General features: G+C 38.3%; 3 protein-coding genes across 7 annotated transcripts in view; 2 read left to right on the top strand and 1 right to left on the bottom strand.

Moving 5' to 3' along the window:
• Positions 1–131: 131 nt before the first annotated feature.
• Positions 132–8893, top strand: LOC107730448 (NACHT, LRR and PYD domains-containing protein 1b allele 2-like). The gene is made up of 11 exons (XM_016541294.1): positions 132–368; positions 569–817; positions 920–982; positions 2070–3804; positions 4377–4454; positions 4594–4668; positions 4870–5013; positions 5108–5263; positions 6251–6340; positions 6747–6857; positions 7484–8893. The coding sequence occupies exons 1-11, from the start codon at positions 353–355 to the stop codon at positions 8709–8711; spliced, it is 3945 nt and encodes a 1314-aa protein (XP_016396780.1). The 5' UTR covers positions 132–352; the 3' UTR covers positions 8712–8893.
• A 394-nt stretch (positions 8894–9287) lies between these two features.
• Positions 9288–23068, bottom strand: LOC107730445 (G protein signaling modulator 2). Of its 5 annotated transcripts, XM_016541288.1 has the most exons (17): positions 22880–23068; positions 22572–22597; positions 18872–19182; positions 16439–16559; positions 15722–15822; positions 14643–14778; positions 13975–14114; positions 13760–13883; positions 13542–13657; positions 12640–12795; positions 12289–12397; positions 11969–12098; positions 11738–11826; positions 11444–11617; positions 10131–10290; positions 9780–10018; positions 9289–9647 (listed from the first exon to the last, which is right to left on the bottom strand). In XM_016541288.1, exons 3-17 carry the CDS (start codon positions 18931–18933, stop codon positions 9498–9500), a joined length of 2007 nt encoding a protein of 668 aa, XP_016396774.1. In that variant the 5' UTR covers positions 18934–19182; positions 22572–22597; positions 22880–23068; the 3' UTR covers positions 9289–9497. The 5 variants fall into 5 exon arrangements, with proteins under 5 accessions (XP_016396776.1, XP_016396774.1, XP_016396777.1 ...); XM_016541291.1 differs by lacking the exon at positions 18872–19182 and having other exon boundaries at positions 22880–23062; XM_016541290.1 differs by lacking the exons at positions 18872–19182; positions 22572–22597; positions 22880–23068 and adding an exon at positions 17296–17466 and having other exon boundaries at positions 9288–9647.
• An 861-nt stretch (positions 23069–23929) lies between these two features.
• Positions 23930–27580, top strand: part of LOC107730428 (AT-hook-containing transcription factor-like) — a 17756-nt gene continuing 14105 nt past the window's right edge. Inside the window, exon 1 of the mRNA XM_016541273.1 lies at positions 23930–24188. Within this exon, the coding sequence (XP_016396759.1) occupies positions 23930–24188 (259 nt within the window). The remainder of the gene's footprint in view (positions 24189–27580) is intronic.

Genomic DNA, 27580 nt, shown 5'->3' with positions numbered 1-27580 from the left:
TAAGTGCTTAGCAGATAAATGTTTAACGTAATATATACGATAATTATTAAACATATGATAGCAAAAACACATTACTGTTTGTTCTGTGGCTGCGGTTCTGAAACTGCTGGTGCTGCGGGTCCCCAGCAAGCTCGAGTTCAAGCCAAACACTGACAACAGCGCCTACTAGGGTCACAGAATACGGTGGTCACTACAGTCTATGGGTGGAACCGCGGAAATCCTGCAGCTCTTTCCGTTAAACAGAGTGAATTTTGCGCTTTTGTGTTAGACACGTTAGATTTAAGTTAAAAGTAAGTACCTGGCTGATAGGCATATCATTTTTATTCGTGGAACAAGGTCTGTGTTATCCTACATGATGAGCAGCTTTGGTAAGTGAGAGAAACGGCGCGATCTAAATAATTGGCAAACTTAAATAGTTTGAAACTCTAAATTTCTACTGTGTACGTTACAATTAAACCACTAACCAATTTATTTTTCATAACGATGTTTTTTTTAAATATACGTTGTTTCGATGTATACAAATCATCGTAAGCTACAATGTATGATAATACTTTTTTTTAATGCCCAGAGGCCCAGTTTGTGGATAGAAACTACGCTGCGCTTATTCAGAAAGTTACCTCAGTGATGGCAATAACAGATGAACTAAAAAATAAGGGTATGCTATGTGATGAAAAATATTCAGAGATCAGAGCAGAACAAACCAGCCAGGGCAAAATGAGAATGCTGTTTGAAGCACTAAATTCTGGAGGAGACGGAGTGAAAAATGACTTTTATTATGCTCTGAGAAATCATGAACCACACCTCTTCAAAGACCTGGGTAAGAGAATCTACAGTTGCTGTTAATTAAACACATTTATAAACGTGAACCTACCAGTATGGGTAGTCTCATGTGACCTGTTTTGTTGTTCTTGATTAACAGGTTATTTCAGCTGGAAACACAAGCCTCCTGTTCATGATTCCAAAGTAGCAACCAGACATAAAAGTGAGTTTTTCCTGTTATTATCAGTATAAGTCACTTAATATACTTCTTCAAGCCTGTAGTTCAAGAGATCAACATTTTCTTTGTGTTGTCTGGTTTGAGTATTTCCAGAGCTCTTTGTGGCTTTGACCTTTATTTTTGAATTTGCCAGTTTCTAGATAATCACCCTGCATTACATTTTGTTATCAAATTAATCTCAGGCTTAGCTTTTTTGTAATATGGGCAATGCATGGGTGATATAATAGACTACTTTCTTGCACTCATACTTTGTGGAGCATGACTGCATTGGTCATACTGAGGGATTTCTGTAATAAAGGGAATGAGGCAGAGCGATCTCGATTCATGAGCAGAGACTTTTATTGGGGATTAACCAAGCAGCCAGAAAGAGTAAGCTGCTATAACAGGCAGCAGAAAAGAGCAAAAGTATCAATGGGACCATTTATCAGTGGACTAATCAGGTAGCAGTTAGCATAGGGTCAGCATTGGGCACAACACAGGAAAGCCAAACAATAAGTAACAACACTCAAAATTGTTCTCCAAAAATAACAAGACTTTAGAAGGATCTCTGAGCCTTCAGGGTATACATTTCTAGTGTTGTTGTTGTTTTTTTCCCAAAAGAGGCTACTATTTTGGGACATTCCTTTTAGGAATCATATTTAAGCAGACAGCAGAGGCCATGAACGTTTTCGTAGTTTGTGAAAAAACCTGGTTGAGACTGTGCACACAAAATGACAGTGTTGTATTTTCATATATTTAAGTTTGATCTTGTAAGTTGTGGGGGTGATGGAGACTGTGTGATCAGGATTTTAGCGTAAGGGCGAAAAAGTTCTCCATGCCGATTTCGCTCATTTTCAAGTTGGTCACATGGATTCTCCACACTAAAGAACAAAAGAAAGCTTGTTTTGAAAGTGACTTCTGTTAGAGCTGTGCTTTATACATCACTATGCTATTGACAATAAACAATGGACCTTTGCTGCCAGTGAAATTTTGCTAATGTGACTGCACCTTGATTTTTTAGCCATTTAGCCATTGAATTTTGTGGGCAATAATTTTTAAAACCATTAATGCCAACATTTGTGTTTTTCTGTAGGTTGGAGTGAGATGATTCTTAAGTATAAAGCATCAGTCATTGATAAATGCAAGTTTGTGATCGAGTGTAATCTTCCATCTGTTGAACGTGTGGAACTGACCACCCGTTATACTGAACCAGTCATCATTCAGAAGAGCAAAAAACAAGATGAGAAATACTATCGTAAATTGGTGAGGTTTGTGCATCATTTTGGACAAAAAACAAAACCATCATCTCAACTGTTATCAAATGACAAGAATCACAGCATCAGAATAGACCAGCTGTTCAGTCCCGACAGTGATGGAAACACACCGAAAACTGTGATTCTCAGTGGAGATTCTGGAAGAGGGAAATCCTTCATGTTACAGAAGATCATGTTGGACTGGGCTTCTGGAGAACTTTACTCTGAAAACTTTGATGTAGTTTTTCTGTTGAAGTGTGAAGAGCTGAAGTGTATTTCTGAGGAGATGAACTTGTTTGAACTCTTGAGCTGGAGTTGCAACTTAACATCAGATCAGATCTCACAGATACTAGAGCTAACACCAGAGAAAGTCCTCATCCTAATTGATGGAATAGATGAGTTCTCTTTTAATTCACATATTCAGATATCATCACCCACTAATCCATCGCAGAAAGCCCTACCAATGGACACTCTTAGGAGTCTGCTGAATGGACTGATTCTGCCTGAGTCTTTCCTGCTGGTTATCACCAGATCAGCTGCAGATACAGAAATTAATCTCCTCAAGGGACCTCTGCGTTTCACTGAGATTATGGGCTTCTCTGAGAGAGGGGTGCAGGAGTACTTCCAGAAGTTCTTTCAGGATGAGCAACTCTTCAGCAAAACATATGAGAGTCTAAAAGCGAATGAAAGCCTTCTGACTGCCTGCTCTGTGCCTTTGCTGTGTTGGATGGTCTGTTTTTGTCTGAAGAAACACTTAACCGATGACGATCGTGTGATGAGAGAACTAAAGTCAACCACCTCCATATATGTGCTCTTTGTGTCCACTCTACTAGAGCATCATGGTCACAGTCAGTCTGTCCTTTCCACGCTGAAGAGTCTGGTTATGCTGGCAGAGGAAGGGATGAAGAAGCAGCAGGTCTTTCTTGATGAAAAGTGTGTAACCAAGACTGGTTTAGATCCAGCTACTAGTGTGTTCTTGTATAAAGATAGTTTGAAAAGAAATAGCAGACAGGTGCCTGTGTTTAGGTTTATGCATTTAAGCTTTCAGGAGTTCTTCACTGCTCTTTCTTATGTTTTAATGGATGAGGAAGATTCCTGGTTGAAAATAAGAAAGCTGCTTTACAGGGTGGATTTGGGAGAAAAAATCTACAGGCCATCACCAGAAAGATCAAATCCCATCCATCCCATTATCCTGTTTCTCTGTGGTCTCTCAAATGAGGAGGTGAGCAGCTCACTCTTTGAAAAGATCAAGTGGACTGTTCCTCACACCATACATCTGAAGCAAGAACTGTATAGAAGTGTTATTAGAAGGACAACATTTAATGAATATAACCTGTTATTTGATCTGCACTGTCTGTATGAGCTCCAAGATGAGAGATTTGTCAGTGAAGCTCTGATTACACAAAACTTGATGGATCTGTCTAACATTTCCCTGAGGAGCACAGACTGTTGGGTGCTGCTGTACTGTCTTCAGTGCTGTCCACACATCAGAGACCTGAACCTCATGTACTGTGATTTAACAGCTGAGAAACTCAAGATTCTTCAGCCAGCACTCTGTGTTAGAGAGTCGGACTTGTAACCCAAAGGTCACGGGTTCGAGTCTTAGGCCCGGCAGGGATTGTAGGTGGGGGGAGTTAATGACCAGTGCTCTCTTCGACCCTCAATGCCACGACTGAGGTGAGACCCTTGAGCAAGGCACCGAACCTCCAACTGCTCCCCGGGCGCCACATCACATGGCTGCCCTCTGCTCCGGGTGTCGGTGTATGTGTTCACTACTCACTGCAGTCTGTGTGCATTTGGGATGGGTTAAGGACAGAGCACAAATTCCAAGTATGGAACACAATACTTGGCTTCAGGTCATGTCAATTTCACTTTCAAATCTGTAGTTCTTTATGTAATACAAACTGTGTGAAAGCATCTTTACAGTGATTAACAGGAAAATATCAAGAATCAACTATGGAGACGGTTCAGATTCTGCTGTAATGCGCCTCTAAAAGAAAATAATTGACATTATTTAGCTCAAGTCAGTTCAGTGTCGATTTAGTTCAGACTAATAACAGTGTAAAGTTCATCAATCAGTTAGTTAAATATAATAAAATATTAAATAAAACATTCGCTTTATAAATTATTTTTGTTTTTGACTCAAGGTTGTCAGTGGAGCACCTGTCAGAAGCTGGAGATTTGATCCAGGGTCTTGATGAATCAAAAGTCTTGAGCAGGCTGAAGTAATTCAAACAAACTGCATCATACTTCCTATGCAGCCATATAAAAATATCAAACTATTGACTTGAAAATAATAATTTATTAATTGTTTTAATAATTTATTAATTGTTTTGATAAGTTATCTGTCCTTCTGACATGCAGCGCTCAAGAAGATAAATACAGTGCTGAGAGTCCCAGATGGTCACTTGACCTGTCAGTCACTCATGGAGTTGTCTTGTAAGAAACTATTGCACATACACTCTTCCTTTTCAAGAGAGTTTCACAATTTGAGTTGAATTACTGAAATAAATGAACTTTTCCACGACATTCTAATTTATTGAGATGCACCTGTATAGTCTTATAAAAATGATGTATGTTTTGGAACACTGCAGTATGGTGCTGTTATCAAATGTACATCTGTGTATCTGTCTGTTTCAGGTTGTCTTTGAGCTCCTCAGAGAAGAATCCGTCATTTCCAGCAGTCTTAAACATCAGTCTTACATGTCCACAATCAGAGATAATCAGCACTGACTGGACACTCTTCTTACAGAGACTCGGCAAGGCAGGAAAAGTAGCAGAAGAGTAAGAAAAACGTCAATTTTGCCATTACTCTATTTATCTTATCAGTAGATTTGCTGTTATTCATATATTTTTGTGGTAAAATATATTTCTGCAGCTCTTCAGCTCTTGATGAGCATGTCAGTTTGCTGCTGTCTTCATTTCACTCTGTGGGTTTGAAGACACTGCATCTGGATTTGGTCAGTCTGAATGAGAGCTGGGCTTCTGGGATCATTTCCCTCGTCCAGACCTGCACAAGTCTACAGCAGCTCAGGTGAGAGGATTTGCCTTAATTCATGTAATTGATTCCTGTCAAGGAACAGTGGCCAAATAAAGTTTTTGGACACTTTAGTCACACATTGGGTCAAACCAAAGGCATCTGAACAAAACAAACAAATAACAAACTGTCATGTATGTGCCAAGGAGAGCTAGACCAAATGTTTAAAGGGGTCATATGATGCGATTTCAAGTTTTCCTTTCTCTTTGGAGTGTTACAAGCTCTTGGTGCATAAAGATCTGTAAAGTTACAAAGACTAAAGTCTCAAATCCAAAGAGATATTCTTTATAAAAGTTAAGAGTCAACCACGCCTACCTAAAACGGCTCATTCTAACACGCCCCCACATTTCTACGTCACTGTGGAAATATTAGCATAATGCCGCCCAAATGTGCACGCAAAGAAAGGCGGCGTGGTTTCAGGAACAGCAGCCATGTCAGGGAGACGCTGTGGGATTCAGTGCGAAAGCAAAAGCACTTTATTAGGCCTTCCGGAAGTAGATGCAATTAGGAATCATTAAGATCACTTACAACAGAACAGCAATGCATTTTATGGACGTTGAAAACGACGAGTTTGCGAGAGGCAGGGCATAGAGGACCTACAATAATGTACAGTATTTGAAAAATAATGTGTTTTTTGAACATTAAAGCATGTCAACATATTCTGTTACACCAAATAATGATCTTTAAAATAGCATCATATGACCCCTTTAAATGAATAAAGGCTTCAGGTTTAATCTCTTCCTGAAATCAAGCATTCAGATCACTAGGACTTTTTCATAATTATTAAGACCGAAGCTCCAGTCCCCATTTGTGATTATTGCGATCAACTATTTTCTTCAAAACAAGTCCTTTGTGTTAGAACTTTCACTAACTAAATTGTAAAGAACTCAATGAATTGCTGTTAGTGTTGTCATTGTAAAAAACACATTTTTATAGTACATTATTGTGAATACTGATGATGTTTGTGTAACTTCAATATTGTAGTGTCGGTGTCACTGGATTGCTTTTGGAGGAGGGACTCGTGTTACTGAAGAAATCACTGACAGATCCACACTGCACTGTGATCATTGAAGGGTTTGTGTGCTCAATAGCTGTGCAAACTGACCTGTCTAAAGATACATTAAGAAGCTTGTTTTTTTTAACTAGGTTAAGACCACAAAACAAATGATTTTCTTGCACAGCATGGATAGAAAATATGGAACATAAAATCTACAAAACTTCAGAAATGTTTATTAAATATTGTTTGTTTTTTAAATTAGTTGTTAAATTAATCCAGAATTTTCCTAATGTTTTAATGAAATATTTCACACACCACCAGATATTTATTAGTTGAGCTACTGCTCTGCAATTTTGTGGTTTTGAAATACAATCATCATAACAATAACATGGTTTGCTTTTCACATCATGAAGGGTGACAGTATGGCCTTCTCTTAGTATCTCTGGTGCCTTTATTTATTTATTTTTCTCCTTTTTTCTCAAGGAGGAAGTGCAGTAAACCCACTGACCAGTGCAAAGAACAGGACTGGAGCCACAGCTGTAACGAGAAAGTGAAGATTCACTTCAAACCAAAGGTTTTGGAAAAGCTGGAAGAGTAAGATAATTTTATGTTCTTTTGTTTTAGGCTAAACATGCACCAAATATGTAAGGTATTCACTTCAGGTAAACATTTTAATAGATTATCACCATACTTTCTTTAACTGATTAATCACATTAATGCGTTAAGACAATTGTTTTCTAAATTATCTTTAAATATGCAAATAAGGCATTACATTTGTAGAACAGAAATCGGAAAAATGGACAAAGCCTGTTTCAGATTTTTTTTTTTTTTTTTTGACATTAAGAGTTATAGATTTTTTTAAGAGGGGATTTTAGGCATTTCTTTTTATCACTCCATAAATCAGAAAATACTGTCAACTGTCAGAAAAAGGAATAAAATATTATAAATCAGGCTAATGCTATATTAACAAACCCCTCTGTTAAAATCTTCAGAATACAGACAGGGAAAAAACTGAAGTTTGGTGTATGTACGTGCTAATGAAGTGGAGATTTCTGCCTCATTTTGTTATTGTTATTGAAATCTACAGATGCAAGTAGATAAAGTGTAATAAAATGAAAACTTTAATATGTAGCTGGAAAAGTGAGATCATCTTATCACTGTATATGTTTCTCTTTCATACATTTATCATCTCATTTATCTTTATCATCTCTGTTCTCTAGGCTGAACATCTCTGAACCATCTGGACTGAATCTTCACCCGCTCCCAGTGTGTCAGTCTTGTGTTCACATTGGTGATTCTGATCAGTGGGTTCAGGTGGAGCCGTCAGTCTGTACAGAATCAGATGAAGGAGGGTCAGAGTTCAGGATCAGCACTCCGGCGGGTCGATTCGAGTGCAGCAGGACCAGAATGCGATGGGTCTGTGCTGGTGACGTCACTCTCCAGTACCGTGCAGTGGATGGACGTTTCCTCAGAGCAGAGCTGGAGAGACTTCAGTGTGAGAGAATTGGACCTGTGATTGATGTGACAGTGATCTCAGGGAAACTGAAGGAGGCCCATCTGCCTCATTACGCCTGTTTAGCAGAGTCAGACCCCTCTCTTAAAGATGATATGAAGGTCCTCAGTGTTGAAGAAGAGGGAATATCCTTGGAATCAGTGGAGTTGACTCGTTTTCATGCCAAAATACTCCAACCATATTTTTCTGCTAAAACAGTGCTTATGAAACTAGGGATAGCAGTGAAAGTGCACTGTGATCTACTGATCTTCATGACACACAAAGACCCCATCATCCTCCATGTGTATTTTTTCCCAATAGATTCAGTTTTTGAAGAAAAAATTAAAAAAGAGAAAAAATTGAGCCATCAAATCGATCTTCCAAGACCTGAAACCCCATTACAGATGAATAAACAACACAGTCTTGAGGTTCCTGGTGCTTTTGTCCAACCCAAAAAGATCAAGCTAAAAGGAGACATCAAGCCAAACTTTTTTGAGGTCAATCTTTCAGTGGTCGATGACATCAATATGACTCTCAGCCGAGTGGATGATCAGAAATCAGTCTGGACCGCAAAAATGTGCAAAGCTTTGTTTGGATTCATGGTTACTTCTGAATCTAATTTGTTTCAAACTGGACAAAAGCATAAGACACCACAAGTAGCTGTCAACTTTGATAAAGTTCAGTTTTTTGATAGAAATTGGTGTGACCTTATTAAAAGCATTAAGAATGTGCACGCCATCGCAGACAAACTGCGTCACAAGCAAATCATTCATGAAGAATTCTATACTGAAATCACTCTTCCGACTTCAACCAGTGAAGCCAACATGAGGAAGATCTGTAGCATAGTGCGTAATGGTAGTGACACTGTAAAAAAAATGTTCATCTCCATTATTCTGGAAGAAGATCCCGACCTTTTAAGTCATCTGCCTTTACCTGACTCAACCTTTTTTGCTTGACGATTCTAAATTGTGTTTTACATTATTTGGAAAACTAAACTACAGGCGACCAATGCACTCGAGAGCTCACCCTACTATACTGCAGCTTTTGGAGAACAGTATTTTAGTAAATCATGTTCACTGTTAGAATTAAAGAACATTCAAATGCTCTGCTTTTCTGTAAAAATGAAATGGGAAAACAACTTGCAATTCATTTTCTTGTCTGATAAGAACACTGAATAATGTGAATGTAAAATATTTCTGTACAGGTTTTATTTCTATACATTTGTGTTGTAAATTTTACTGTATCATCCACTTTTTAGGTACATTTATAGTTTTTAACTACTTTTATAAACTAAATGTGACATTACAAAAAGAATACAGTGATATTTTTGTCACAACTACATATACATATAGTTAACTGGAAGGTAACTAGTGGTAGTAACAATGTTATTTAAATAAATACAAATAAACCTGCAGTTTTGTATCAAAAGATGAGTCATTGCCGTGATTATGATCAAAGCAATACATCCTTAACTAAAACAATCTTTAAAATCCTTACAAATGCAAATCTAGAAAGAGCTTAAATCTAATAAAAAAAAATTTATGTTATTTACAAAGATGTTTTCCCCCCCCCAGAGTTGCTTAGTACAGCTGTACACAAAATGCCATTCATAATCATGTAGCAGACAGGACACAGTTCATACTGATGGCATATTACCCGACCATCATTTTGTTTGTATTACCAGCGTGAGGTCTGCAACACTCGTGTGTATGAAAAAGAGCTCATTCAGTGTGTATGTTTGTTCAGCGGCAGGAGGGCAGCGTGACTCTCTGCTCATCCATCCTCTTGGCCTGTGAGCGCATGATGAGGCTGAAGAAGTCTTCATCCGGGACGGTGGGGCCACGGGTGGAGGGCGGAGGAGGGGCACACCTCTGATCATCCAGACGAGACCCCTGAGATATACAGAAAAGAAAATTAGGCGAATGGCTTTAAACAAATGGACTCCCTTTCCTACAGTTGCTATTTTGCATTTTTTTCCCCCACTCGTTTTTTCTACTCTGGGTAATTCAAACACATGTTCTCACCTGACACTTGACGAGCATGTCAAAGAACTGGTCGTCGGGTTCGGTAGCGTCTGTGCTGGCCATGACCTGGCTGAGGATCATCTGTCTGCTGCTAATGCTGCTGTGTTCGGATAGAGTGCGCAGGCCGGGCAGACTGTTCCCTGTTCCTGCCCTCTGCTCGTCCAGCCTCCTGCCCTGAGCACTGGCCAACAGTCTGAGGAACGGCTCCTGACCTGGAGATGCAGCCGACTCTGAGAATGCTGGATAGACAGACACACGTTCAGCTATATGTATGATATTTATGTCATTTTAAATGCTACTTGTTTGAATATTAAAAGACAAATTGAATGAATAATGTGAAAGGACACTAACATTTCCTGATGGTTCTGGGTGGGGAGTTGGACCTAGAATTGACAGACAGGTGGCTCCTCCCATCTTGTATGGCACACCGCTGGTCATCCATCCTGTTGCTCTGAAAACGACTCAGCAAGTCAAAGAAGCCCTCGTCTCCTAACATGTCTGTACTCCCATGCTGAGGTCAAAGGTTAAAGGTTAAAACAAATGCCCTCTGAAGAACTGAGAACATACACAATTTTGTAACCAGTATTTTCAATTTATGAACTGTTCAGACCTTAAGATTCAAATGCAAGTCAACTATGGTTGACTGGTTATTAGATGCGATGTAGGGCTGTCAAAATGGCTGAAAAACTAAATTTGAATTTTGTACTTAAATATTATCAAAATTCGAATTATATTCGAATTTTTAAAAATGCATAATTTCAGTTAGGGTGAAGAAAAGCTTTTGGATTGTCTCCTAAGGGTGCATTGAGCAAACTACTAATGCACGATTCTTCAAAGCATAAGATAACATGACTATCTGTGAAAAAAAGTACATAATGTTTAAAATAATGTTTATAAACCAATTATAATTAAGTTGCTTAAACAACTATAAACAAAACAGCATCATGCATGTATGCATAGTTTAATACAAAGGGCCGAAAGCCAATCACACAGAGTACATTTTTCATTTAAAAACACAAGTTGCAGTGGGATGGGGAAAAACCCCGCCATAAAGTCTCAAGATATGTTTTTTAAAAGTTGAACTTGCATGAATTTTACATGGCTTTCTAAACATGCGGCTCTTTTGTGCAAGATGTTAGTGCAACGGTAATAGATGTCCCTCTAGAAAATGCGCGAAATATGCGTTCTGTGTGAACGGCTTGGTTTCAGTTTTGACGTAAACAACATCATCTCAGCATTGATGTTCTCTTTTCCTGCAATATTTTTAATGAACAACGCAGCAGCGCCGCATCTAGTGGCTTTCAACTGGAAAGACTAAGAAAAACAACGACACTTACATCGCCACTGATAAGGCTGCCTCCTTAACGCACACCTAAAATTCGAATGCAACGTTTTTTTGCATTCGAATGTGGATTTTTATTTTAAATTCGACGAATATTCGAAATTCTCATTTTTTTTTGACAGCCCTAATGCGATGTTGTCCGAAAGGGGAAGAGGTTTCAGATGTGAAGCAAGTTATTACATTTTGATGAAAGATTATAAAAACAAACTTTGGAATAATATGGACTCATGAATCTTTTTCAGATCAGGAATGTCAAGTAATAAAGTAAACACAGTCTTATTCTATGGGTTTTAGTAAACGTGTTTGCATGTGGTTTCAGTACTTTGTTCTGAGGAGCTTCCCGTGTGTTGCTGGTATCCTGAAGGATTTTATTGGAGCTGCTCTGCAGTTTGTGCTTCTTTCCTCGGAAACGATTGACAAAGGAGAGCTTTGAGGACGACTTGGCCAGTGAGAGTTTGGACTGCTTGAAGAGGATGTCACTGGTCCACTTCTGACCCTGCAGGACAGACATTACATTACTCTATGAATCCTGATGCTGAGATTTGAAAACCTAGATTTATGCTTCAATGTCCTATGAACTGATGACTATAAATAGAGTTATGAATCAGATAAATACATTTAGATTCACGTTGATCTTGTCAGGAGTGAGTTTCATCAGCTCTAGATTCTCCATACTGTGCCGTCGGCTCATTCTGGGTCTGGCTCCTGGAAAAACAACAAACCAATCAATCAGTTGAAAAGCTTAAAATGCAATGGTCACATACTTTATTCCACTTATTAACGAAGAAATTGAGATACTATGGCTGAAGGCTGTGCTTGTGTGCTAGTGTTTGTTTGACCGCTGTACCATGCAGGTTGTAGTCGATCTCTTTGATCTCAGAAAGTACTGAATTGTTTGTGCTGTAACTGAGGCCGAGGACCATCTGAAGATCTGAGACGTTCATGCGAGCAGTGAGTTCCCCACTACGATCACCAGTCTGTAAACAAGACAATCAGGGCATTTAATTAAAATACATCCCAAAAACATTAATAATTTATTTTATTCAAAATGTATATAAACCTGCTGCAGTTTAAAGCAATAAAGCAATTATAACAGATTTCCTTTGAAACAAATAACAAGGGTACTTCCAGATATGTACCTACTGATGGGTCTATAACTGCACGTACCTCTTTTGCGATTTCCAAGTGTTTCTCTGCAAAGTGCATGGCCTGGTCATGATTCCCTAGTGCTGTATGTGCGTTTCCCAAACTCCAGCAGGCCCTGCCCTCACCGATCCTGCAGAAAACATACCTTCCATAATGAGTATGCAAATTATTACGCTTTATAATGATTTTTTTCTACATCTAAGTATTAACTACTACTGGAGATAAATTATATAATATATATATAATATAACGGCCAAGACAATTAATTGGCTCATATTCTGCTATTTTGAGATGACTGGAATCAGCAGGGAATATTGGGAATATATCAGTTGGCCACTACTAAAACTTGATTCCTGGTGTGTGTTAGAGCACCTGTCATCGAGGTCCTGAGCGATGATGAGATGTTTGTGATGGTAGTCGATAGCTCTCTCATAGTCCTGCAGTAGTGTGTATGTGTTGCCCAGACTGTAGCAGGCCTGAGCCTCCACCGCCAGATCCTTCAGCTGCCGTGCCAACTGTAGAGCTTTCCTACACTCACAACACAATCACTGTCAGAGCCCAAATGATGTTCTTAGTCTTTCCTTCCTGTGATAGGGTGGCCCAGAGAGAAGCTACAAGAGGTTTACGTTGACTTAAATGTCAGATACAGTTTGTTGTATAACCAAAACACCAATAGTATCTAGAAAAAAATGCATAATGTGGGACTTTCATTTAGATATAAATGAGCACAAAATGCAGACTTTTATTTTGAAATGTATGTGCTTTACTACTTCCAGCTGCTCATTCAAATATGCACTCTTACAACCATCTACATCATATTACAATATTAAAAGCCATAAAGTCAAAATTCATCAACAGTAGATCATAAGCAACTGCCTGTCATAAAAGTGTAGTATTCACTGATTGCAAATTGCTCTGAAACTGTGAGACTATGGAATGTCTAACAGTGCCATATTTTGACATTTATTGAATTATATCATATCAACTTTTTAAAGTTCAATCATCACTTTAGAATGTATCGTAATTCCTGTTTTCCTATTCTCAAATTTAAGACCTAATAAAATTATAATTGCAACGCTTGTTAAAATTTTTAAGGCTTTAATTGACCTTTAATTTGATTAAACTGAAATTAAGACTTTAAGGACCCACAGACACCCTGGAACAAAATCCATATCAAACCCTAAGCCTATCCCAATAGGCCTGTAATGCTCTCTCTTTCTTTCTCCCTCTCATAATAAATCAATTAATCAATCAATAAATAATATTGCACTCACATGTAATGTTCTGCAGCCCTCTCAAACTCCCCAAGGAATATACAAGTGTTTCCCAGGTTGCAGTAGGCTCTCCTTTCTGCAGACCGGTCACCAAACTCTTTAGCGATAAGCAAACGCTGGAAGACAAATGGTTGACACACAGTGCAGTGAGTGCTTTTGCACAGCCTTACAATGTTATCGGCAATTACCATAATCAAATGAAGACACAGATCACTCACCTGTTCATGAGAGGCCATTGCATCCCTGAAGTTTCCTAGTAGGTAGTATGTGTTGCCCAGGTTTCCATAAGTTCTGCCCTGTGCTGCCCTGTCTCGGAGTTCCTTCACGATACACAGGTTCGCTCTGAACAATTGGAGAAAAGAAGGAGAATGCAAAAAACACTTTACAATTCATGTAAAAAATGTCCACTCATGTGAGTGTTGGTGGTACTCACTCGTAGTACTCAGCGGCTTTTCTAAGTGCTGTCATGACCTCCTCAGGAAAGTCTCCAGGTTCTGCTCCGCTCCAGCAGATGCTCTTCCCTTTGGCGTGGTACACATTTCCAAAATTATAAAGTGCTCTGGCCTGCCCCACCTTTAGGAAAAAAGAACATGTTCACTAAACATGTGAACCTTAGATGTTAATGACATACTTGGGTGCATCTTATGCAAACTTATGGTAATTGAAATTTTTTTTTTTTTTATCTCACAATTCTGACTTTCTTAATAAAGCTCACAAAAATCTATCTCATTGACAATTTACAACTTTGAATTCAGGGTAAATAAACATGTTAATTTATTCATCAGATTCACACAACTGTATATGATATTTAGCAATGATTATTTTACATTTACAAAACGTTTTACATAACTACAGCATTCACCAGACCCTGTGTGCATCTATTCATTTACAGACTGTTTGATTTGTTTGCAAGATAATTTTTTCATTCAATTTCAGAGCATTCTACAGCACTAATATAATCACCTCATCAGAATGAATCGCTAGTGTTGTAGCATTTGCAAGTGTCTCTGTATAAAAGCATCAATGAATAATGCTAAATGAATAAATGCAAATGTAATATGTTCCATTATGTCAATTGTGTACATTAAACAAATCACTCACCTTGTCGCCCAGTTCCCTGGCAATATCTAAATGTCTCTGGCAGCAAACCACCGCTTCATCAAAGCGACCCAAAACCTTTAATGTGTTCCCCAGGTTACCGCTGGCTTTGGCCTCACCAAGCTGATCCCCAGTGGTTCTAAGAGAACAAATCAGTGCTGTCATTAACATTCAACACAAATATTATACAATCCTAAAGAACATTAATTATTAAAGGGGTGGTTCACTGGTTTTTTTTCTAGGCTTGATTGTGTTTATGGGGTGCAGTCTAACATTTTTTTTCTGCTTTAGAACATTGATTTTGAAACTTGTGAATCCATTAGAATCGTTAGAAGACAGAATCGCGATTCATATATGAATAGATTTTTACGTACACCACTAGTTTTCTCTTCCTCTTCTCTAAAGCAGCGCATGACCTCCCCCCCTTTGCTGCCTTTTCCCGAGGGCGGGGTTTATCTGGGTTTGTGATGTCACAAACCCGGGAAGTAACTTCTTGTAGTCCCTACCAGCCGTTTTTGTAGGAAATAAACTGCCAGAATTTTAAAAGACGATATCTCCGTTTGCATTGAACTTTCAGCTTAGTAACTTTGCAGCTATTGTTTATGTTCAAACAGCAACATTACACACTAACTAACGTTAAAAAAAGTGACATCGCAATCAACCACCCCTTTAATACAACCAAAACACTTGGCATTTACACTACCACACAAGTTTGTGATCAGTAAGATTTTTTGTTGTTGTTGCCTTTGAAAGAAGTCTCTTATGCTCACCAAGGCTGCATATTTAGAGTAATAATGTGAAATATGTTTACAATTTAAAATAACTCTTTTAAAAAGCTGAATTTTCAGCAGACACTACTCAGTCTTTAGTGTCACATCACCTTCCGAAATCATCTTAATATGCTGATTTGCTGCTCAAGAAACATTAAGTGTTATTATCAATGTTGAAAACAGTTGTGCTGGTTTAACATTTTGTGGAAAGGTGACGGTTTTGTTTAAACTCAGGATCAAATGAATGCATCCTTGTGGAGTAAAAGTATTAATTTCTTAAAAAATATTTGATGAAAAGTTGTGCAAATATACCTAGTTAGTGTAAGATCATGGTGGTGGAACTCCAAAGCTTTGCTGTAGTCATGCAAGTGAAAGTAGGCATTGCCCAGTTGACTGTAGACGGCACTCAAAACCTGCAGGTCTTCTGTGCCAACCTGCATGGCGGCCTCGAAGAAAGAAACACCGGCGCTGTAATCCCCCACCTTACACAGACGCTCCCCCTCCAGAGCCAGGTCCAAACAGGAAGCCTCCATCCTGCAGGGGGCAGAAAAACTATTTTTATGAATGGTTGAGCTGTAGTTTTAATGTCTCTGCATCAACATTAGTAGAAATAAATCGAGGTAGGATGTCCTCATTACAGAAACCAACAAAATCTTTTATGGATCAAATTTTATGGATCTAACTCAGTCAAACACTGGGAAAACTCGATGAATGTAAGGTGCTACCATAACAGACCACTGATTTGTTTGTGCTGGGAAAGTCGCATCATGCAAGATCTCTTTTTTGATATTTTTTAGTTTTGAAAAAGGGGCAGTTTGACATATGAAACTTTGAATAATAATAAAAAAACATCTTTGAGTGTAAAACACACAAAAAAGTGGTTAAAAAGTCTTAATCTGGGGGGGCTTGTAGGAGTTTATAACCAAGGAATAACAAAGTTTTTGGAAGAAATAATTTTACATTGTTATTTCATTGTATGTTAGGGTATATACACAACATGCCCAGTTGACTGTAGACGGCACTCAAAACCTGCAGGTCTTCTGTGCCAACCTGCATGGCGGCCTCGAAGAAAGAAACACCGGCGCTGTAATCCCCCACCTTACACAGACGCTCCCCCTCCAGAGCCAGGTCCAAACAGGAAGCCTCCATCCTGCAGGGGGCAGAAAAACTATTTTTATGAATGGTTGAGCTGTAGTTTTAATGTCTCTGCATCAACATTAGTAGAAATAAATCGAGGTAGGATGTCCTCATTACAGAAACCAACAAAATCTTTTATGGATCAAATTTTATGGATCTAACTCAGTCAAACACTGGGAAAACTCGATGAATGTAAGGTGCTACCATAACAGACCACTGATTTGTTTGTGCTGGGAAAGTCGCATCATGCAAGATCTCTTTTTTGATATTTTTTAGTTTTGAAAAAGGGGCAGTTTGACATGAAACTTTGAATAATAATAAAAAAACATCTTTGAGTGTAAAACACACAAAAAAGTGGTTAAAAAGTCTTAATTTGGGGGGGCTTGTAGGAGTTTATAACCAAGGAATAACAAAGTTTTTGGAAGAAATAATTTTACATTGTTATTTCATTGTATGTTAGGGTATATACACAACAATATGTGTCACACATCAGCTGTGTGGATTATTATCACGTTAGTGAACTAATACAGGCCAGTGTAAAGCCCTTAACACTCCTTACAACTAAATTAAACAATAAAGCTATATGGAAAAAGAGACTCAACAAAAATTCATTACCAATCAACCCAACACTGCATAATATGTGGCAAATCAATCAGGCCTTGCAAATATTTTTTACCAGTTATCCATAATAGATTAATCCCATTTCCTACACATAATAACTAGTCCGTCAGAGTTTGTAGAGGCCCTACCTGGTGCCTTCACGACTCACACAATCAAAGAAAACTGGACATGTGAAAGGCATTTAAAATGCTTTGATGTCTCCTTAAAAAGTCCTCCGATGGGGCTGTAATCTCTAAAACCAACCGTCTCAAACACACATACATCACGATGAGGCTGCCAATCAACCCAATTCATCACTAGGAATTACACCACTACAAACTCTTGATTTTTAAAAGAATATTATACACAGCAGTTGTCCATCATACAACGTCACCTCGGACGTCTTTGAGGGCAGAGGTTGGAGATGGCTTTGGCAAAAACTGTCGTGCTCAGCACTTGAACAGCTAATCTGATTGTGTTTCTGCTTTCCACTGTTGTGTGTGATTAGCGCGCACACAGAGAGGGACACTCACACTACAGAGATTAGACCCGCTGTGTTCGCTTCTGATTTCATGAGACTCATTTCATCATGTGACTGATTAATAGACTACACGATTCAGAGCGCTTTCATCTAGAATACAAAAACTGAAATAGATTTGAATAAAAGAAACTCAGAAACAGTGATTGTAGTTTGTTTCTCATGACAAACTGGTCACTGGAAACTAATGCAAAATTAGTACGACTTTGGTAACCTTAAAAATCTACTTTGCACATTCAACAGTACAGCAATGCACTGACAATGCCAATGTCATGGGTCCCCAAGCAAAGCAAGTAATGATAAAATGGATACCTTGAATGCAATGCAAGTGGATAAAAGCATCTGCCAAATGCATAAATGTAAATATTACTATATATGCATTGCTAACAATGTCTGAGTGACAGATGTTTGCAGAGGACTGACTAAAAGATAAAAACTAACTCAACTCATGGACTGCAGAACAGAATTTGAGCAATTGTCATAAATGATTCACAGTGTTATTAAATATGGAGTAAACTGAGGCACACCTGTTTCTCTCTCTCTCTCTCTCACACACACACACACACACAATAAACCTCCACATTAATACTACCTTGGAAATGTTATGTTGCAAAATCTTTTGGATCCAACGTTTGGATTTATTTTGCTGCTAGATTTCTCTCACAATTTCAGATTGAGAATGACATTCAAATTCAGTCAAACATCTTTCCCACCAAAACTGCATAAGATGAAGATGACAAGCAATTAGCAATGATTTATTGAATTATTGAAAAGTTTCGATTAGAAGCCTACTTGTATCCTTATTATAAGTTTTTAGGTATTAAATCAAAGGAGACAAAGGACACATTTATGGTCTGTTAATTGAATACAGTGTTAAATAAAAACTATGATTAAGTTTCATGTGAATACAATTTTGGTCCATCTTTATGAATGAGTTAATACTGGACTAGCTCTTAGGCTGATGATACACAGGGCAACATTTTGAGCAATGTTGCCATCAATGGGCAACCAGGTGAGACACAGGGCCAACGACCGATCTAAAGTATCCAGATAGAAATTTGTTATCCAATCTCAATGGGAAAGTGCCCAAGCAACATTGCTCAAAAAAAGTTGCCCTGCTGTGTATCATCAGCCTAAGGGTACATTACAACTGAAAAGAAAACATAATTCAAGTGTTGCATGCCTACCTGTAGTGGACAAAGGTCCGGTTGTCATTCTGCATGCTAACCACTGCACTGCTCGCAGCCATTGAAGAGCATTATGAAGTACTGATCCGAGTCAAATCCAGAAAGTAATCCATCAGGGAAGAATAGTGAACTGTATCCCAGAAAAAAAGGTTCAAAATTTTTTTTAAACACTTCCGAAGTCTCTCTGACGTTTTGCAGTGGTGGAGTCCAGTGCACTACAGATGAGCTTATCCAGACTAATATTCACCACATGGGTCTGGGAAGTATGTGTTTGTGTGAGTATTTTGTCCAGGATGCTCTTCCGAAGCTCTCTGTGAAGAGAATACAAGACGTGGAGTGTGAAGCCTCATTCTGTGTGTAATGCCATGGCAACACCCACTAAGCAGTGGACACATGCAATGGAGGCAGATATTAAGGGTGTGTATGCCAGCTTTGTGTATGTGAAAGCTAAATCAAGGGGGCCCAAAAACAAGAGAGAAAGCAAGAGCAACTGGCCCATAAACACAGTTGATTATCTGCCATGCATGCAGGCCAGTACCAAAACATGAAAGAAAACGCATTCATGTTTGTGGCAAGAGATGAGTTTTGTTCACCCTTCTCTTTCAAAGCTCCACATTTGTAAAGAGAATCATTGAAAAAAAAGAGACAATTTTCAATTCTATGGTAACTGTCGGTCACTTTCAAACATATTACACCTCTGTGACATTTGGAAAGCTGATTTGTCATTGCCGAACTAATCCAGAAATAAGATAATCAGCTTGAAGAATTACAGAGTTCACTGAAACATTTAGTCTACTGTACAGTATATTTATCATTTTAGAAATATGCAAATATTGCACAATGTCAGTATGATGTGTCATACTTTTCTTGTGCATATTGAAGTATTGACGAAACCGAAGTAGCAATAGATATTTTCTATTGTATTGTGACATGCATCTGGGTATAACAAATTATTATAGAGAAATAGAGTAAGAAAAAACGAAAGGCAGAGACTTAGTTTTGACCATCGGTTGTTGATTGTATTTTGTGATGTGGGTGTTGCACTCAAAAATTAATGCGCTAGTGGATAGTAGAAAGGCAAGGTATAAGCAGACAAAGAGATTGGAGAAGTTCGGCATACGTCACCAAAGAGAAGTCTGTCAATTCCCTCGAAAGATCAAATTATGACATTTTGATTAATTAAGGACAAATTTTTTTTAAATAAAAAATAAATAAAGGTGTGGTTCTGTAAGTAAAAATCGTATACTGTTTATTATGTTTATATCGGTAACTTATAAATCATTAAAGACAGACCTACAGTCAGCTGTGAGGTTGTTAGTCAATGGTATAGGTTTTTGTTGAAAATTGTTTTTAAAACAATTGTGTTAAACGGTGGGAATCGTGAGAAACTACATTACCCATAATTCTGCAAAAAAATCACCACCAATCAGAGAAACAAGCATTGTGAACAATGTAATAGTCAGTCCCCCTACGTTTTCAAACTACTTAAATACATACATAATTATTTTGCAATAAACTTAAAATATATTGTTTCTATGTGTCTAATTAACATCTTTAAATACTTTTATAGTATAGTTCTTTCCCTTATTAAAATACATTAAGTACACGGTCCAATTTTCAAATACTTTTTTGTGTCAAATCAAAGTCTGTTGTGATTCGCCTCATTGTTGGTTTGTAGGTTCATGGCTTTTAACTCTTTAACAAAGACTTTTTTAAAAATCCACATGGGGCAAAAGTCAGTGAAAAATAGTTAAAGGCAGGGTATGTGATTTTTCAAAAACACTTTAGAAAACTGATTCGGGCCGAATAGCAAAACAAACTTGTAGCCAATCAGCAATAAGGGGCGTGTCTACTCGTGATGTGGAGGAGAGAGCTTTCAGTGCATTAAAGCTCTCGGACTTTATGTGCTTTTCGGACATTAGCCGAGCCGAGCGACAGAAAGATAGAGATGGCAGATAAAAAAACAAAAGAGGAAAACGTCTGCAGAACGATAAGGCAAGAAGTAGGACCCGTGTAAAATATTGGATCAGCTTTCCAGTGCTGGAGAGAACTCAAGGAGCGGAGGCCTGCGATCGGACGCCGAGGTTGCTTTGTTTCTTCTCAATAGGTGAGTAACACCGTGTCTACAACAGCTAAAGTCTGCCTACACTGGACACGATCAAACGACCGTTGAAAACCATTTGAAATGTGTGTCAGCACGTCATAAATAGAACCCGGCAGCAGTTTTCTGTCGGGATTTGTTGCGCCGCGCCGCTCACATCCGTAGACACGGTGTAACATTGGTTTTGCTTTGTTTCACAGAACCAATCGTTGCCTGGGTTGCGTACGTATATATGGAACGATATTCCGGACAATTTTCAAATAGAATAGCAAATTGTATTTTCAATTGCGTTTTCCATGTGGACGCATAAATTGTGACAAAATCCAAATGCAAATGCAAATCTTGCATTACGCGAAGCACACGCAGGTTGCCAGATTGACGACACCAACAGGAACGAGCGCACTTGACGATGAATGAAATGAAATACGCTGTGTTTTCCGCCAACTGGCAACCCGGGGTGCCGAAATACAATTGGGTAAATTGGCAGTGGGCGGGTTTCACAAACCAAAACGGAGACCCACATTCCGGCCCGGAACTCACATTTTCAAAGGAGAATAACTGACTGTAGCATTGTTTTTCAGATAAACAAGTATGTTAACTTAGCATGTTTCTTAAGTATCTACAAACATATTATGGTATTTTTATGCTTTAGTAGAGTCAAAAACTTACATACAGCACCTTTAAGGCCAAAAAAAAAAAGTGGACGGAAAGTTTTAATCCATTTTAATCCATTAGAAATTGATTACATCAGGAATACATTTCTCTATAATTAAAAGAACAACACCACTCACAGACTAAAGTCTAAACAGCATAAAACATGGAACAAGATAACCCTTGGTAAATGGTGAAAAGCCAAATTTTCTTAACAACAAAAAGTAACCAAGCTCAGTCTCAAACAAGAGTGCTGATAAACTGCCTGCTAAAACATGTAACACTTGTGCCAAAGACCTTCAAATCCACTGCATTTTCTTTCTTCATTCTAAAGAACAAACAGAACTTCAAAACAGAGTCGGTTACAAAACTGGTTTGTGTGTCATAATTCTAACAGAAAAACAGCAGCGTGGTTCTCAGAGTACCTCAGAGGCAGGTTAGCTTAACAAGATGAGACATGAAGAGAGGTTAGCAAGAAGACAGATATAGCTTCAGCTTCCATGACACAGGAAGTGATGATGACTTCAATCATCACAATGCATGACTGTCACTTGACAGCTGTTCCTGAGGTGCTCGCAATTTAAAGACCCCTTTTATACACAAACACACAGTGTGTTGTAAGCAGTTACTAATAAACATCTGCCAAATTCAGCATAGAGTTTTCCATTACATTGTGCCAGGAGGATAGGTATGTTAGTCAGAGAGCATTGTGAATAAGAATATTGTCTGAATAAAGAAAGTGTAAAAGCCAATGCAAAACTTATAATTCTAGAAAAAACAACAGCAAAAACACGCCAATGCCACAGTGTCAGTCCTCATTTATAAAGCAGTATAAAGACTCACCCATGTCTCACTCCCAAAGCAAACAGTAAAAGATAGCCCAGGATTAAGCCAGAAAAATATTTATACAATCCATACTGAAAATATAAAATCATATAAAACACTAACCTTATATATGCGTAACACTCACAGACCTGAACAAAACCAGAGAGGAAAAGCACAAACATTACTATATTGCTGGTAACATAATTTAAATGTTTAACCATATTATCATTTGAGGGCACAGAAGATAACTTATTTTTAAAATAAATAAAAAACAGCGCACGTTCCATTGTAATTAAATCATAATATGGTACCTAACAAGGTCTCCGCGCGCTTTGAAGTTTAAATTTTGGTTTTAAGTTAATATTTTGTTGCGTTAGCGCGTGCAGGTCTGTCTTAACGGCCGTTATGGGCTAAACTTCAGTCATACTCACTCAAACTCCTCCGATTCCCCGCCGATTCTTCTCTCGGTTCAGTCTCTTACAACCAACAGAATCGATAACACAAAAAAATTAAATCCAATCATATTGTAAGAACCGATTAACTAAAACCGTTTTCGGTTAATTTATACATTCGGAGTCGACTCACCGAAGCGGTGTAGAGAGAAAACTACACAAATCCGGACATAGGGGGCGTGTGTTTGATGCGTGGGTGGTGACTGAACTGGCCAATCAGAGCACAGGATTCAAATATAACCACACCCCCTATGAATCCCAATGAAATTTGAATTTTTATCGTTCTACTCATAGGTTCTACTCTGCGAGGAAAACACTTCTTTGTTTTGCATAACTCCTAAAACACTTAATTGTTTTTATTCGGCTTTAACTGTTAAGTAAATCATTATCTAGCTATTTTAAGTCTTCAAAAGTCCTCATTTGTAAGTCGCTTTGGATAAAAGCGTCTGCTAAATGTAAATGAAACCGTTTTGGAGCACGGCTGGCTGACTGACTGACAGCTGATCTTAAGGCTTGTCGTTCCCATAGCAACCACCTGTTTTACTCCACCCCCGTGCGCGTGTAGCACCTGCCCAAAGCATCAGCATCAGATACTGCATTTATTATTTAAAATTGCCCAAGAAGATCCTACACCACAGGCTTAAGAAACTAGACAGAGACTTCATTGTACCTTTCTAATAGGCTGTTATGTCATTCTTTTATGAAGACGACGCAAACTCTCGTAGAGCCTTAGAAACCTTTGGAACAAGCATCAAAAAGTAAGTGCAATGTCGTATTATTAGAGTAATTTAGCGTTGGAGTGTTCATTTTCTAGTTTCTTGTGTATTTGTTTTTACTATTAAATTATTTACTCATTTATCCAGCAAGATACGTCATGAATATTTGGAAAAAAGTCGGTCATTATAATTTATTATAGAATAGTCCTACATATAATTAGCGGATTTATATTATAACGTGATTGGAAAAACATAAATTCACTTGCAGTTGTAACAGTTTTCCACACTTTTTGTGTATTCTTGTTGCTAAGAAATGAATAGAGAGGCGCGAAAGACGCGCACGAGCTCACGGAGCAGGTTTGATGGAGTGTCATCTGAAGAAACGGAGGATATGGACGGTGAAGATGACGCTCACAGCAGACCTTCATCAATGCTGTGGGAAAGACACATCGAGCAGAGTATATTTGTGGATTTCAGTGATGATGACAGTCTGCATTTCAGTGACATGCAGGGCGCCTTCACTGTTCACCTCTCACGGGGCTCTGGTGTACCTGAGAGCCCACAACTCACTGGTAAGAGATATTTAGATACTTAGATCCTCTTATTGTAAAGCTACAATGGTACTACCATGGTTTTGGACATGGTGCTATAGTAATGCCATTTGGCAATACAATGCAATTTCATGTTTTTTGGGTGTCGCTGAGAAAAAGCACCAAAAAGTAGTTTTCAGTATCTTGGAAATGTAAATACCACGAAATACTGATACATTCAGAACAGCGGCGTGTGTGGGGTATAGCAAAAAACTGCCGTTTTGCACCTTTATAGATTGTTATTTGATCAATAAATGGTGATGGGCAAAGTAGACTAATAGTGTAATTTATTAACTACACATAAAAACCCGAGTTTTAACTTAAGTACCATATATGGGTGTTATGCCATAAAATATTTTTAATACGACTTGACTTTACGAATGACTTTGTATTTAATGTGAATTTAATAACAATATTGTAAGTTACTAATTATAATACTTTCATTTTACAGAGAGTAAAGAACATTTCCATTATCAAATAACATTTTCATTCAGTCCAGCCAGAGTTCAGGCACTCTCAAAAACTCCCATTATAATCACTGAAGCTGTTTACACTGTGAAATAAATATCTTACTTACATTCGTACGCACATCTGCACTTTGTTGTTTCTGATGAGAGAATTTGCCAGATAATTCATTCAGCGAGCAAGTGAACAAAACACCGAGTTTCAGCGATGACTCATCTGAACGCCTCTGATTGGCCATTGCATTCATAAGCTCAACGGAATCGTGTGTGATTGGATATAATGCAGCGCTGTACAAACGCGTCTGTCTCTGGCTCTCTCGCAGATTTGAATTTAGCAGCTGATGCTGTGCCGCACTGAACGATCTAATCATACCGGTGTGATTGTATCAAATATAAAAAAATATTATTCGGCTATTTTTTGTCTTTTGGAAGCTGCATTCAAAATCCACTTGGCTCAGAAATCTGAGGGCCCACGTGCCCATTCTCACTTTGAATGTGCATGACGCCTCTGATTCATAAGTTTGTCCAAAAATAGAGTAAAAACAGTCATATTGTTAACCAAATTGTTTTACCAAAATTTTACCCTATTTTAATCCTTTTTCTGTCTATTTTAGTGTCTCAAAATGGGTTTATATTATAATATTTTACCAAGACATTAAAGACTTTAACCAAACCACTGTCTTTTTATTTTGTGTACAGATAATGCAGAGCTCTCAGAGTCATGCGAGACTGAAGAGGGCTCTTCAGAAGGTGTTGAATCAGTTAGTAGTGAGTGCACAGAGCATTCAAACACCAGAAACAGGAAAGGAAACATACTCAAGGCAGCAGTGCAGAAACTCACCCCTGAAATGAAGCCAGTCATTGGAGCACACGTGGATGATGCTGTCAACACCAGTGATGAAGAACATGAAGAGCTCCCATATGATGGTGTGCAAAGCACCAATCAAACAGAGATGAATTTAAAAGCATTTCTATGTGAAATGGTTACTGAGATGCCCTGCCAGAATTTCACTACGCTTGATAAGTTAAGTATGCCAATCGGTAGTGCAGAACAAACAGAGGCCTGCCAATCTAATCATACTCTTCTATCGAATCATAAAGCAATAAAGGATGTGGCTCCTCCCGTAGCCACACCCATACAACCTGCAGGCCACATCACTGACTTCCTGCTCAGACACTTCTCCAAGGAGGAGCTGCTTAACTCAAGCAAGATCATTGAAGCTGAGACCCTACCTGAGATGTCATTGATGGACAGCATTGATGAAACCATGCTGAGCAGAGCTTCTCAGGCTCCACAGATCTTCGTAAGAGAGAAGGAGAAGATTCAGGATGTGATGGAGGAGCCTGATCCAAGCATTGCTGAAAGCCATGGATTGGTTGATCTAAACGTTACAAATGAGTCAAGCTCATCTAAGGAACCTGGAACTACTTGCATCAGTGATGCAGTATCTGCTGGGGATGATGATGAAGAAGATGATAATAAAGAGTGTTCTAAACAGAATTGCAGTGCTAACTCTCTAGATCTGTCTAAAGCAGATGCACTGAAGCCTAAGTACTCCTTCAGCAGGACCATGTCCTACAGTGAGCTGAAATACGGGCAGGGGAAGGGGCATTCCCCACTACCTGACTTCTCTAAAGTGGCACCTAAAGTCAAAATACCTAAAGGTAATGGAAGCGTTAAGCCCATCAGCCAGTCACCAGCTATGACCCGAGCCCAGTCGTCCCCAGGCATTCTGGGTAAATCCACCTCCTCTTGTAAACCTACAGCAGATATCATCAGCAGGGTTTTAGAAGACTCCATCATGCCACCGGAGAATGTGTTTACAGACAAGGAAGTAGCACATCAGTTACAGGTGACTCTATATTTTATTGTAATATTTTAATATATAAAATAGAATGTAAAGTTTGTAGACAAGCCCTGAAGTTGCTTAAGAAAGCCTAGTCTGGAAGTTTGAAATAGTTTAAAAAACTGTAAAGGTTTTCAGTTTGAAGTAGTTTTAAGCTTGAAAAGCTTGGCGTTTAAAGGATATTTAGATAGATACACAAGCAGCTTAAACATTAAAAAGAAAAAAGTTACAACTTAAATAACCAACCATTTAATTCGTTTACAGGTTGAATATGACAGATTGCTTGCTAAATACACAGAACATGAAAACCTAATCGGTCAGGTGAGACTCAAGATGTTTTTTTCCCCATTAATTTCGAAGCATTTCTTCTATGTATAGATGTTCATAAGTATATCTTGATAAGGGAACATAACACTAAATATTAACATTATAAGTACTATGCCTTTATAATATATGCTCTCGTATAGTATCAACATATGATCTGCATTTCAACATATCCTTATTTTAATTTGATTTGCAGCCCAGTTTGTGTGGGTTATATTGTTGCTTTCTTTTAAGCAGCAGATTCACGCTTCCAGTGAGCCTTCTGTGACTATCGACTGGAATGATGCAACTAGCAACAATGAAAAAACCAAACTGACAGCAACTAACCCACAAGCACCAGCCGCAGGCAAGAAGCCATTGTATTTCTTTCTCCAGCTGAAGTACTGTACTACACTGTAACCCTGACAGCACAGAAACCCTACCAGGGAAATTTGAGCTGGTTTCTTCAGCAGTCAAACAGACTTTCTAAAAGAGTGAAACAAGAAACATTATTAGGTGGTTTATAGTTCCAAAATAATAGAAAGTGCTATAAGATAAAATATGAATCAATGAACAAGTGACACTGCATGTTTAGATAATTTTTCACTTACATTTATGTAGATGCATTGTGTGTCCTCATGTCTCATGTCTATTCAGCAGGTCCAAGTGAGAAGCAGTTTGCCCTGCAGAATTCTCAACCTGTGGAGACTGAATCACAGAGCCTGACAGACGGATTGAGACTGACCTCTGAGCTCAGAGA

The sequence above is a fragment of the Sinocyclocheilus rhinocerous genome, unplaced genomic scaffold (genome assembly GCF_001515625.1).
Source record: "Sinocyclocheilus rhinocerous isolate Xijiao unplaced genomic scaffold, SAMN03320098_v1.1 scaffold1780, whole genome shotgun sequence".
NCBI lineage: Eukaryota > Metazoa > Chordata > Actinopteri > Cypriniformes > Cyprinidae > Sinocyclocheilus > Sinocyclocheilus rhinocerous.
This window is presented reverse-complemented; position numbering and strand designations above follow the sequence as displayed.

Bases quoted from the DNA above. Each gene is read 5' to 3' on its own strand.
- LOC107730445 (XM_016541288.1), bottom strand. From the start codon at position 18,933: ATGGCTGCGAGCAGTGCAGTGGTTAGCATGCAGAATGACAACCGGACC. The intron at 12,796-13,541 runs GTGAGTGCAATA...TTGTGAGTGTAG, and splicing joins AGGGCTGCAGAACATTACAT to GAAAGCTCTACAGTTGGCAC. The intron at 9,648-9,779 runs GTGAGAACATGT...TGTATATCTCAG, and splicing joins ACATGCTCGTCAAGTGTCAG to GGGTCTCGTCTGGATGATCA.
- LOC107730448 (XM_016541294.1), top strand. The intron at 5,264-6,250 runs GTGAGAGGATTT...TCAATATTGTAG, and splicing joins ACAAGTCTACAGCAGCTCAG to TGTCGGTGTCACTGGATTGC. The intron at 6,858-7,483 runs GTAAGATAATTT...TCTGTTCTCTAG, and splicing joins GTTTTGGAAAAGCTGGAAGA to GCTGAACATCTCTGAACCAT.